We start from the raw sequence: 11,495 nt of genomic DNA on the forward strand, positions 1-11,495 counted from the left end.
TAGAGTTTATAAAATATGTATTGAATTTTTAAGACGAATGTCTAACTTAAAATCTTTTTTTTTTTGTTGTTGAATTATCAACCAGGAAATGTACAAAAAGCTAATGAAAGTCTTTAACAAGCACCTAAAGACTTTTTACAGCTAAAATACTTCTCAGAATCAAAACATGGAAGAAAAGGGAATAGAAAAACTGCACAAGTAAGACAGAAATCCCTTGCCCAAAAAACAACCCAAAAGCAATAATAAGTGAAGTGACTCTTATTATATTTATATACTTATAATATCTTTAATTTAAAGAGATTTAAGATTTTTTTTATTATCATTTTAATATTTTTCTTTACACATCTTGATAATTTATCAATAAAAAAATAGTACCTGCTCTAATATCATATTAAATATGTAAAACGTGTATCCAATCTAAAATCAATTAATAATATGTGAAATGATTTTTATTATATTTATATATTCATGATACTTCCAACTCAACATATATGAATATTTTATCACCAATTTAATAATGATATGAAAAAAAAATTATCTCTTATAAAATAAATGAATTTATCTTATAAATTAACTTTCATTTATTAAAAGAAACAAAGAGTTGTTTATACTATAGAATTTAGCAAGAAGGAAAGGTAATAATATGATAAATTATGATTACATCTGATTTTCCCCCCTTTTTGTTAAATTAAAATCTCATTTTTTTTCCCCATGTTTTCTTTCCTTGTCAGTCCTCACCAAATGCTAGAAAAAGGTCGTTGCAATTTTGTGAAGTTATAATAATGAAAATGTGGAACCCTTATTAAAGACATTGATTAATTAACCACCTAAACATACCCAACCATTAATTTGCCATAATGTGAATTGAATATATCTTTTCTGATACTCCTTCAATACAAATTTGTTACTCGACATTACTCTAAAATTGATTTGAGAGTTTGACATACTTCTCATAGAGAAATGATGGTATGAAACGATACCGTTTCATGTAAAGAATATTCCATACTAACAATCCAAAAAGTCCCATTCCTAGTAATATTAACCACAAGGATAGAAGCTTTCTATTCATACTTCTTATAACAATATGTTTGCTAGGTGAAGAGGAAAGAAGGAAATGGGTGGAAGAAAATTCTCCTTTCTTTTTTTTTTGTTTGGTAAGAAAGAAATAAGATAGGACAAGAAATAGACGTTAATGATGTGAATGTAATTATTTAAATTTATATAAAAGATTTAAATTTAATTACTATTAATAATTTAAATTTAAGTTTTTGAAAGACATAATTTAATTGATTTAGGTTAGAAAATTACTAAATCAATAGTATTTGAACCTAAATCCTTACAATTGAGATTTTTTTTATATTACTATAAGTAATTAGTTTTTTTTTGTTTAAAATATCAAACTAAGCTAATTAAGATTCCTTATGAATGTTAGTTTGCACTCACCAACCGTTAAGGGTGTGCATTGGTCGGTTTTGATGAAAAACCGACTAAAAATTTTTGAGATATAACCGACCGAACCGCCGTAATATAAAGTCGGTTTCGGTCGGTTTTTTTGAATGTCGGTTTCGGTCGATTTTGGTCGGTTTTTTATGATAAGATCATTGGGTTCCTTCGGTTGATTTGGACTAAAATGGTTAAAGATTAATGCTAAATGACTCGTGGGAGACTGGGAGGGGCAGGCTCAGGTCGGCACGGGGAATCGGGACTCGTGGGCGGGGGGCAGGGGGAATCGGGACTCGTGGGAAAGGGGCGGGGGAATCGGTAGGAGTGGGAGGGGGAGCCGGGGGGAATCAAGTCGGGTCCGTCGAGGGGGGGGTGGGAGCCTGAGAGGGGGGGCCGGCCTGCCAGGGGAAATCATTCAAATCAACACAACAATCAGGAGTCTGGGGGGGGGGTCGGGGGAAATAGTAAGGGGCGGGCATGGGTAGCCGGGGGTAGCCGGGCGGGGTAGTCGGGGTAGCCAGGGGGCTCGGTTTTTTTCGATCGTTCGAGAGAAAAAGATTCTCCCGACGACCGAACCGATCACCGACGAAGCCGATCGGCACAACCGACGGTTGTGGTCGGTTGGGCGGTTCCAACCGACCGCTGCTCTCCCCTACCAACCGTGCTCTCTATGTCTAGGATGAGACCCTTCAACTAAAAAGTTTTCCTTTACCAAAAAAAAAAAGGACAATGCATTTATTTGCTTCATCTCTTTTTATTATATTTGTTCTTTCTTTTTATTTTAATTTTGCGTTTATCACAAAAAATGTGAAAAATGAGTGGAGAAAATAAACAATCACATTGATCGGCTCCTAAACCCACAGGAAAAGGCGGCATGGTCCCACATAACGTTAATATTATTATTCTGATTGTGGGTGGCTTTCCCGATTTCCCTAGATTGCCCCTCCTTTTTAGTACCCAATTCCCCACTTTAGCAGTTCGATAACAGGTCAAATCAGCGATTTGGTGACCTTTTTAGCCCAACTTATCCACCTATTTATTAATCCATCAAAATTCAAAAAGCACAAAAAAAACAACAAAGGAAAATCAGATTAATATTACAAATTAAGCGTGCAACGCGTTGGCCAATTATTATTTTTATGGCCTTTATATCAAATCGAAAAGTCAAATTTGGCTTAATTTTATCGCTTTTTTTCTCTATTCTGGTAGCGTTTACTCGCTTGTTTTCTTTTTCACGAAATGATTACTACGTCTTTGATTATTTAAAATACTTTGAATGGCTCTAAAATTATATTAACATTTAAGAATAATTAAATAAAATTATGTATTCACCAAAACTTTCAATAAGGTTTTGATAAAATAATTTAAATATATTTTACGTACGACAAGAAATAAATATATTTTCAGTCGCATGCATCATGATGTAATAGGATTTTTTTATTGGCTTAAAAATTAATACAATTTAAATAACATAGCTTGTAACACTTAAGTCGGCAAAGTTTACTTGAGTAAAACATTAATTGACCACTAAACATTTAAATGAATAACTTTTTCACTAATAAAATATGTATCAAATTGACCACACAGATTTATATTTAATGTACAATTAATGTATAATTTTTATGTACTATTAATGAATTAAATATTATCATCTCATGAATAAATAAATTTACAAATAATAACTCTCAAAATTAATATTTATAATTTTAAAGATATCAGTCAAAACAAAGATATAAGAAAAAAAACCTTTTTTTCTTATTATAAATTTACACATGTCGTTAAAGGGAAGCGAGTATAGTGAATTGGAGCATTCAGGAGCGTTGAAAATTTGAAAGTACGTTACACCTGTATCGTTGTCGTATAAGGATAGGAGAGGGAAACGAAGAAACAAACGGAAGCTGAATAATTTAACAGTAAACAAGACCTACACTTTCCCTCTCTCTTTCCTACTCTCCTCCCTGTTTTTCTCTTTCTTGTTTCTTTCTTCCTCGTCAAAAGAAGAATCGTTTAACTCGTTTTCGACGACTCTCCTTTTCTCAGTCAACGAATTTTCCAAAATTATAATTTGCCGTTTGTTTATTTGATCACCTTCTCTGCTAAGTTTCTCATGCGCTGATCATATAGCTCGAGCTCCCTTTCACTTTCACATCCGAAGCCTTTTATCTTCGAAAAACAGAGGTCAGTTTGGTCTCTTTAATTTTCTTAGTCTTTTCTTCAGATTCGATGATTTTATTGTTTTTTAAAGTTTATTTGAAAGTTTTTGCAGCTTTTGATAATCTGATTGTTGGGTGTTTTCGTTTTTATCACTTTGAAACCAAAGCAGAAAAGTTTATTCTTTCTTTCCTGGGAAAAGCTTTCACGGAGGAAAATTTTGTTCTTGGAAAGTGAACAAAAAAAGGGTATTTGAATGATTCTAGACATTCTTGTCTCCTTTGTGGTAATAGGAACGTGATTCTGAAGGCTTAAAAGGATTCTTTGCTTCTTTTTATTTTACTTTTTTATTCTAATTTTCTTGTATTTTTTTTTTTTGGGGTCATAGATTCTGATGTGAAGCTAAAAGTATGGAACCTTTCGCACCGAATCTTGCTTTAGTTTGAAAAGGTTTCATAGAATTATTCCCCCTTTATCTCTGTGTGGATTTGGAATCTTATTACTTGTTTTTTTTTTTCATTTCCTTTTATAATTTGACATGGTGAAATTAAGATTATATTTTGCTTACTTGTCCACAAATTTGAAGAAATTAAATCGAAAAAAATTGATTGGGGTTTAATGCTAATTTTCATGTTCAAAAGCTTAAGCTTGGCTTTATCAAGTGCTTATAAAGGGAAAACAAATAAATACTATAGACTTAGGCTTTGATCCTACACATTTTCTTATGACAGGTTTATGTTCTAACATGGAAATAATGAGTAAACTGTTCTCGTTTTTTTTTTTGGGGTGAAAAGTATGCTCTTGTTCGTTGCATTTATTTTCTTGTGCCTTTTTGCATTTGAATTGGTTTCATCCCTTCTATTTTGCTTTGCTTACTTGTTTCTGGACAGAAGTTCATCTGTTTTAGATTGATACATGCAAAGTGCTTGATGCTTCTTGTCAATATCTATCTATGATTCACTTTTCATCATTGTTGAACTATTTGTTTTCCACCCTTTTTCAGGTATTGTTTTATTTCCTGCCAATTCCTGATTGCAGCTACAGTATTTTCCTTTTCTACTTTCATTAAAATAAGCCATGAGTAGTTTCAAGTTAGGGGTGGAGGTGGTGGGTGCCCATGACCTTGTAGCCAAAGATGGGCAGGGTTCATCTAATCCCTTTGTGGAGCTCCATTTCGATGACCAGAGATTCCGCACCACTACTAAAGAAAAAGATCTCAATCCAGTCTGGAATGAAAGTTTCTATTTCAACATCTCAGATCCAAACAACTTATCCCACCTCCCTCTTGAAGCTTATGTTTACAGCCATAACAAAGCAAACAATGCGAAAACCTGTCTTGGGAAGGTTCGCCTCACTGGAACATCATTTGTGCCATACTCTGATGCAGTTGTTTTGCACTACCCTCTTGAAAAACGAACCATTTTCTCCCGCGCAAAAGGAGAGCTTGGTTTGAAAGTATTTGTTACTGATGACCCTTCAATCAAATCCTCAAATCCACTTCCAGCTATGGAATCCTCTCTGCATACAGATGTAGACTCCCATTATGCTAAAATACCAAAATCAGTCCCAAATTCATTTCCAAAAGAGAAAACTGACAAAAGACACACATTTCATCATCTGTCAAATGCAAACCAGTCACAACAAAAGCAAAATTTTCCCCCTGTACCACAGCAGCAACAAATGCATTCTGGAGTCCATGAGATGAAATCTGGAAGGCAGCCTCCGCAAATATTTCAAATGTTCTCAGGTTCATCATCACAACCATCTGATTATGCTCTTAAAGAGACAAGCCCATTCCTTGGAGGAGGACGAATTGTTGGAGGCCGTGTCATACGAGGAGACAGGCCAGCCAGCACCTACGACCTTGTTGAACAGATGAGATACCTTTTTGTACGAGTGGTAAAAGCCCAAGATCTTCCTTCAAAAGATGTGACTGGCAGCCTTGATCCATACGTTGAAGTAAAAGTTGGAAACTATAAAGGAATCACAAAGCATTATGAGAAGAAACAAAATCCTGAATGGAATCAGGTGTTTGCCTTTGCGAGGGACACACTGCAGTCATCTGTGCTGGAAGTTATTCTCAAGGACAAGGATTTAGTGAAAGATGACTTTGTTGGGATTGTGCGCTTTGATCTCCATGAGGTTCCCACAAGGGTTCCACCCGATAGTCCATTGGCTCCAGAATGGTATCGGCTAGAGGACAAGAAAGGAGAGAAAAAGAAAGGGGAACTGATGCTTGCAGTTTGGTATGGCACACAGGCTGACGAGGCTTTTCCTGATGCCTGGCACTCAGATGCTATTGCTCCTGGTGATAGCACTTCAATTGCCTCCACATATATCCGTTCAAAAGTTTATCACTCTCCAAGATTGTGGTATGTCCGTGTTAATGTTATTGAGGCACAAGACCTTGTTGCAGCTGACAAGAATAGGTTTCCTGATGCATATGTTAAGGTTCAGCTTGGTAACCAGATCTTAAAGACAAAATCGGTTCAACCTCGAAATTCGAATCCAATATGGAAGGAGGAGTTTATGTTTGTTGCTTCCGAGCCCTTTGAAGAGCATCTGATTTTTTCAGTTGAAGATCGTGTGGGTCCTAATAAGGATGAGACCATTGGAAAGGCTGTTATACCATTGAACTCCGTTGATAGGCGTGCTGATGATCGAAATATCCGTACCCGGTGGTACAACCTGGAGAAGTCTTTATCGGATGCCATGGATGGGGATCATGCAAAGAAGGATAAATTTCATAGTAGGCTCCATGTTTGTGTCTGTCTTGATGGAGGATACCATGTGCTTGATGAGTCAACTCAGTATAGCAGTGATCTCCGGCCAACAGCAAAGCAGCTTTGGAAGCCATCAATTGGTGTTTTGGAACTTGGAATTCTGAATGCTGATGGGCTCCAGCCAATGAAAACAAGAGAAGGAAAAGGTACATCAGATACGTATTGTGTAGCAAAGTACGGCCACAAATGGGTTCGAACTCGAACTATAGTTAGTAGCCTGAACCCAAAATATAATGAGCAGTACACCTGGGAAGTTTATGATCCAGCCACAGTTCTCACTGTGGGGGTCTTTGATAACTGTCAGATCGGTGGTTCTGATGGTAATAAAGATATGAAAATTGGAAAGGTCCGGATTCGTATATCTACACTAGAAACTGGTCGTGTTTACACACACTCTTACCCACTGCTGGTTCTTCACCCTTCTGGTGTCAAGAAAATGGGTGAACTACATTTGGCAATACGATTTTCATACACATCAATGCTTAATATGATGTTTCAATACTCACGTCCCCTTTTGCCAAAGATGCACTACAAAAGGCCATTGAGTGTGATACAGCAGGACATGCTGCGACACCAGGCTGTGACCATTGTGGCAGCTCGGCTTGGTCGGGCTGAACCTCCTCTCAGGAGAGAAGTAGTTGAATATATGTCTGATGCAAATGCTCACCTTTGGAGCATGAGGCGCAGCAAGGCAAACTTTTTACGCCTAACATCAGTTTTCTCAGGATTATTTTCAGTTGGAAAATGGTTTGGTGAAGTTTGCATGTGGAAGAACCCTATTACAACAGTGCTGGTGCATGTCCTGTTTGTAATGCTTGTGTGTTTCCCAGAGCTGATTTTACCAACAGTTTTCCTATACATGTTTCTAATAGGGGTTTGGAATTATCGTTATCGGCCAAGGTACCCTCCTCACATGAACACAAGTCTCTCTTGTGCAGATGCAGTTTCTCCTGATGAACTAGATGAAGAATTTGAGACCTTTCCTGCATCAAGGGGCTCGGATATAATTCGCATGAGGTATGATCGTTTGAGGAGTGTGGCAGCGAGAATTCAGAGTGTGGTGGGTGACATAGCTACACAAGGTGAGCGGCTTCAGGCACTCCTAAATTGGCGGGATCCTCGTGCCACAACTATATTTGTAATATTCTGTCTTGTGGCAGCCATTGTTTTGTATGTGACACCATTCCAGGTGCTTGCTCTTCTAGCCGGGTTTTACTTCATGAGGCATCCCAGGTTCCGCCACAAGACACCTGCAGCACCAATTAATTTCTTCCGTCGTCTGCCTGCAAGGACAGATAGTATGCTGTGAATAGGTTGTGGGATTTTCAGGCAAATGTCAGTTTTAGATTCTGGTTGTAAAGCCTTGGTTTTTCTTTGTTGCCTGTTGCATGTTGGTGAATGCACATGGAGCTTTATGCATTAAACATTAGCCGTATAATTCCAAGTTTTGTTCCCAACTGTACGCAAGAATCAGATTGGTGATGAGCTTGAATTAACTGTAAGAAACTGTCACCATATTGTCATACTGGCAGCCTGTGTATTAATTTTACAATGTTCTCTTCACAGAATCGGTGGCTCAATTAGTTACCGATGGCGCGTGCCTGGACCAAATTCTCTTCCCCAGGGCTTGAAGTTTGTGATGCGTGACCTCACTGGGCCCTGTCACCTTCAATTGGAAAGGGGAAGGCTCAATTGACGAGTTATCACATTTGTATTCTTGGTTCATTCATTTACAGTTCTCGCAGGTTTATTTTATTCAGTTTTAAAGTGAATCAAAATCTTGCTTTCCCTCGAATGACTGTCAACGCTCCATGAAACTACATCCTCGTAGCAGAGGAGGTAAACATAGATATGTTCTTGCTTTAAACATTGTAGTTGCGGAAATCCAACTATGTTATGCATCAGACCAATGTTTAACCGTTCTAGCCCATTGACTTTGGGGCACTCCCAAGGCATCCCAGACACCTCCTGAGGCGCGAACGATGAAGTTACCACAAGGGGGCTCGTAATCGTGAGTAGAATCACAACTGGCTCTGGGGTCACAATGATCAACAACCTTTGCCGTAACACTTTTTCCATTGCCACGGATATTGTTGTACTTCATACATCTGTGTCAGTGGTCGAACCATCCTGTCGAAAGCGCCACCAGAAGTTCATCATCCGAGTGGTACCGATTGTCACAAGCAGATGGCCTGCCACCATTTCCACCTCGATCGAAGCTTCTAAGAGTCAGGTTTGCCTTTGTACGGCTTGACACGTGGTGAGCAATCGCAAATGTTGCAAATCTTGCCTTCCGCGCAACAGGCGGAGCTGTCTTCCGTGTTACATTCCCCTGGAGGAGGATCTGTCTCTCTTAGCACGCCACTGGGATTGCAAGCACAAGTCTCCACTTCCAGAATAAAAAAGTTTGTGACAAGAAAGAGAAAGCAGATGAGAAGGAAGATATTTGAACAAATATGGCTATTCATTTTCTACTTCTACCTGTTGGTCTTGAGGGGAAACCAGGATAGTTGGTCGGGTTTATATAGAGATGGGAGTGTCTATGCCATAAAACAGCTGCCATTCAGGTAATTCTAGAATGTCACGACAATTTTACAGGTCTAATTTTCCAAGAATTGTGCCATTCCATTAGCTATACCTATGCAGAGCCTACCTGCATAATATAAAATCAATCAAAATTTCTTATAGATCGCGATAAATTTCCTCGCTCAAGCAGCCCCGCGTGTAATCGTAATCTGAAATTTTGTAATCATACCTTTAAAATTATTGTATTGGCAAAACAATGAAGTAAGTGGAGAAGAAAAAACTGGAATTAAAACAGAATAAAATCCAAAAGTTATTGTATTGTACGCTTGGAATCATTTCTGTGCACTGTTCTTTCTTTTTTATTTTATTCAGCTGTAAGGTGAATTTAAATCTTGCTTCTCCATTAATGACTGTCAAGTGTCAACTCCTTATGGAGTTTGATACCCTCATAGCAGAAGAAGTAAGAGAGATGGGTTCGGTGTTTTTTCCTTCCGAAGGTGAAGCTGCGAAAGGTGTGTTAAAAAACAGGGGATGCTAAGGGTTCACAGCCTTCGAAATAGCATTTGTCTTCGATTACAGAAGAAGCAAACGGATGTTGAATGTTGATTAAAACCATATGTGGGGCAGGGTCTAGTAGCTCTGAAGAAATCAGAAGAAAAGCAAAAAGGAAAAATGCAGGGTCACTGGGAAGTAAAAACACTTAGTTGAAATTAATTTGCTCTAGCTCTGATTTCTTGGTTGTTTCCTTTCTTCGTTTGTGATAGGTTGACATTGATCAATTAGTTGAAATTGGCAGTAACCCGATGTAGTGATGAATTCCTTATCCAAAGAAAAAGAAGAAAGATGTAGAGATAAATTTTCTGGCCTCATCTATAGACTCTAGAATCAAACTATGACAATTTTAATTCAATTTCAGAAACGAAAAACCAATAAAAACCAGATTCTCAATCGATCAATGCGTAATTGGAAAAGAAGGCTACTTAAAGCTACTTTAAGCTAAGGCCTAAATGATTGATAGTTTCCTATTTAGTTGAGCTTCTAGGATTAAGAGGTTGAAATGACTATACCCGCCAGGCATATTTAACATGCTAACAATTCCTTGTTTATCGAAGATGAAAAATAGAAGGCAGAGCTTCCTCGATTTACATTATAGAGTATGCATCACACCAATGTATATCCATTGCACCCCACTGACTTCGGGGCACTCCCAAGGCATCCCAAACAGCTTCTGTGGTTCGAACAATGTTGTTACCACAAGGGGGCTCGTACAGATTAGCAGCATCGCAGCCCACTCTGGCGTCACACTGATCAATAACCTTGGCGGTAACCCTCTTTCCATTGCCATAGATGTTAATCAAATGATTACATCTCTTTCCCCTTGTGGAACCATCCCGTTGAAAGCGCCACCACAAGTTCATAATCATGGGGGTACTGATTGTCGCATTCGGATGGTGGGTCGCCATCTCCGCCACGATCAAAGCTTCTGAGAGTCAGGTTTGCCTTTGTCCGGCTCGACACTGTCGGTGAACAATAGTAAATATCGTAAAGATGGCCTTCTACACAGCAGGCAGAGCTGTCTTGGGTGTTACATCCCCCCGGAGGCTGGAGGAGGCCTTTTTCTTCTATTTGGCCGCTGGACTTGCATCCGCGAGTCTCCACTTCAACAATAAAACAATTTGTGACAAGAAAAACAAAGCAGAGAAGGAAGACATCTGGACAAACCAGCTTGTCCATCTTCTACCTTTAGTCTTGTGAGGAAACCTGAGTAGATATGGTGGGATACTGGGATTTATCTAGAAATGCGTGCATGCCTCCAGATAGCTACATTGTAATTCAAGATCACGACAATTTTATTGGCCTGTTCTTACGAGAATTCCAAGGTTTCTTTGGGAAATACATTATGCAGATCCTACCACCATATCTAAAAAATTAAATGGGGTCATACCTATCATGGAGAAGGACAAAACAGAAATCATAACAGAACAAAACCCAAAAGTTTTAATAGGTGTCGATTGTGTCATAACTGATCATTAGATTAACCTTTAGTTTTGTTCTTTTTGTCTTTATTTAGAAGTCCTTGGTTAATTCAACATGAACTGTACGTGGAGTGTCCGTCAGGAATTCGAGTGAATCTTATCCAATTTCCAGAATCTCAGCTTTGAATCCAAGCACTTGATGGGAAGTGGGGTGTCACAGATTTGGAATTTTGACCCAAAATCTCGGTAAACATGAAATCAGTATTTGACTGCATTGACTGGGGCAGAAATCAATAGTATGAAAGAAATAACAAAAGAGAGTTCAAGGACATAAACTTACAAACCAGGAAAATATGCACTGGGGGAAATTAAATACAACTACAACTTGAAACAGATCAAAGGTAAAAGCTGAAATTAAGAAGGAGGTGGATATAGATATACTGTCACAAAACCTTACTTATTGTAAGCATTGGCCTAATAAACATAAACTAGACTTAATTAATCTCTTGATCAGAGTGGGATTTGATTTCAGGTCCTCGAGATAAGGACCAAATTTCATACGAGCTAAATTCACATCTTCATGTATCATTGTTCTCTATGCTTTAAACGTTACAGA

At 38.1% G+C, this 11,495-nt stretch overlaps 1 protein-coding gene and 2 pseudogenes across 4 annotated transcripts; 1 reads left to right on the plus strand and 2 right to left on the minus strand.

Annotated features, from left to right (window-relative positions):
• The first annotated feature begins 3,330 nt into the window (after positions 1 to 3,330).
• On the plus strand, positions 3,331 to 7,945 carry LOC110414541 (FT-interacting protein 3-like). Of its 4 annotated transcripts, XM_021425804.1 has the most exons (4): positions 3,331 to 3,621; positions 3,767 to 3,842; positions 3,983 to 4,044; positions 4,598 to 7,945. In XM_021425804.1, exon 4 carries the CDS (start codon positions 4,672 to 4,674, stop codon positions 7,684 to 7,686), a length of 3,015 nt encoding a protein of 1,004 aa, XP_021281479.1. In that variant the 5' UTR covers positions 3,331 to 3,621; positions 3,767 to 3,842; positions 3,983 to 4,044; positions 4,598 to 4,671; the 3' UTR covers positions 7,687 to 7,945. The 4 variants fall into 4 exon arrangements, with proteins under 4 accessions (XP_021281479.1, XP_021281478.1, XP_021281477.1 ...); XM_021425803.1 differs by lacking the exon at positions 3,767 to 3,842; XM_089783213.1 differs by lacking the exons at positions 3,331 to 3,621; positions 3,767 to 3,842 and adding an exon at positions 3,862 to 3,880.
• A 150-nt stretch (positions 7,946 to 8,095) lies between these two features.
• On the minus strand, positions 8,096 to 9,873 carry LOC110414542 (putative ripening-related protein 1; annotated as a pseudogene).
• Positions 9,874 to 10,045: 172 nt separating this feature from the next.
• On the minus strand, positions 10,046 to 10,637 carry LOC110413274 (putative ripening-related protein 1; annotated as a pseudogene).
• Positions 10,638 to 11,495: the final 858 nt, after the last annotated feature.

Source organism: Theobroma umbraticum, unplaced genomic scaffold (genome assembly GCF_002168275.2).
Source record: "Theobroma umbraticum cultivar Fairchild unplaced genomic scaffold, ASM216827v3 scaffold_4.1, whole genome shotgun sequence".
Lineage (NCBI taxonomy): Eukaryota > Viridiplantae > Streptophyta > Magnoliopsida > Malvales > Malvaceae > Theobroma > Theobroma umbraticum.

Coding starts and splice junctions, on each gene's coding strand:
- LOC110414541 (XM_021425804.1), top strand. CDS start 4,672: ATGAGTAGTTTCAAGTTAGGGGTGGAGGTGGTGGGTGCCCATGACCTT.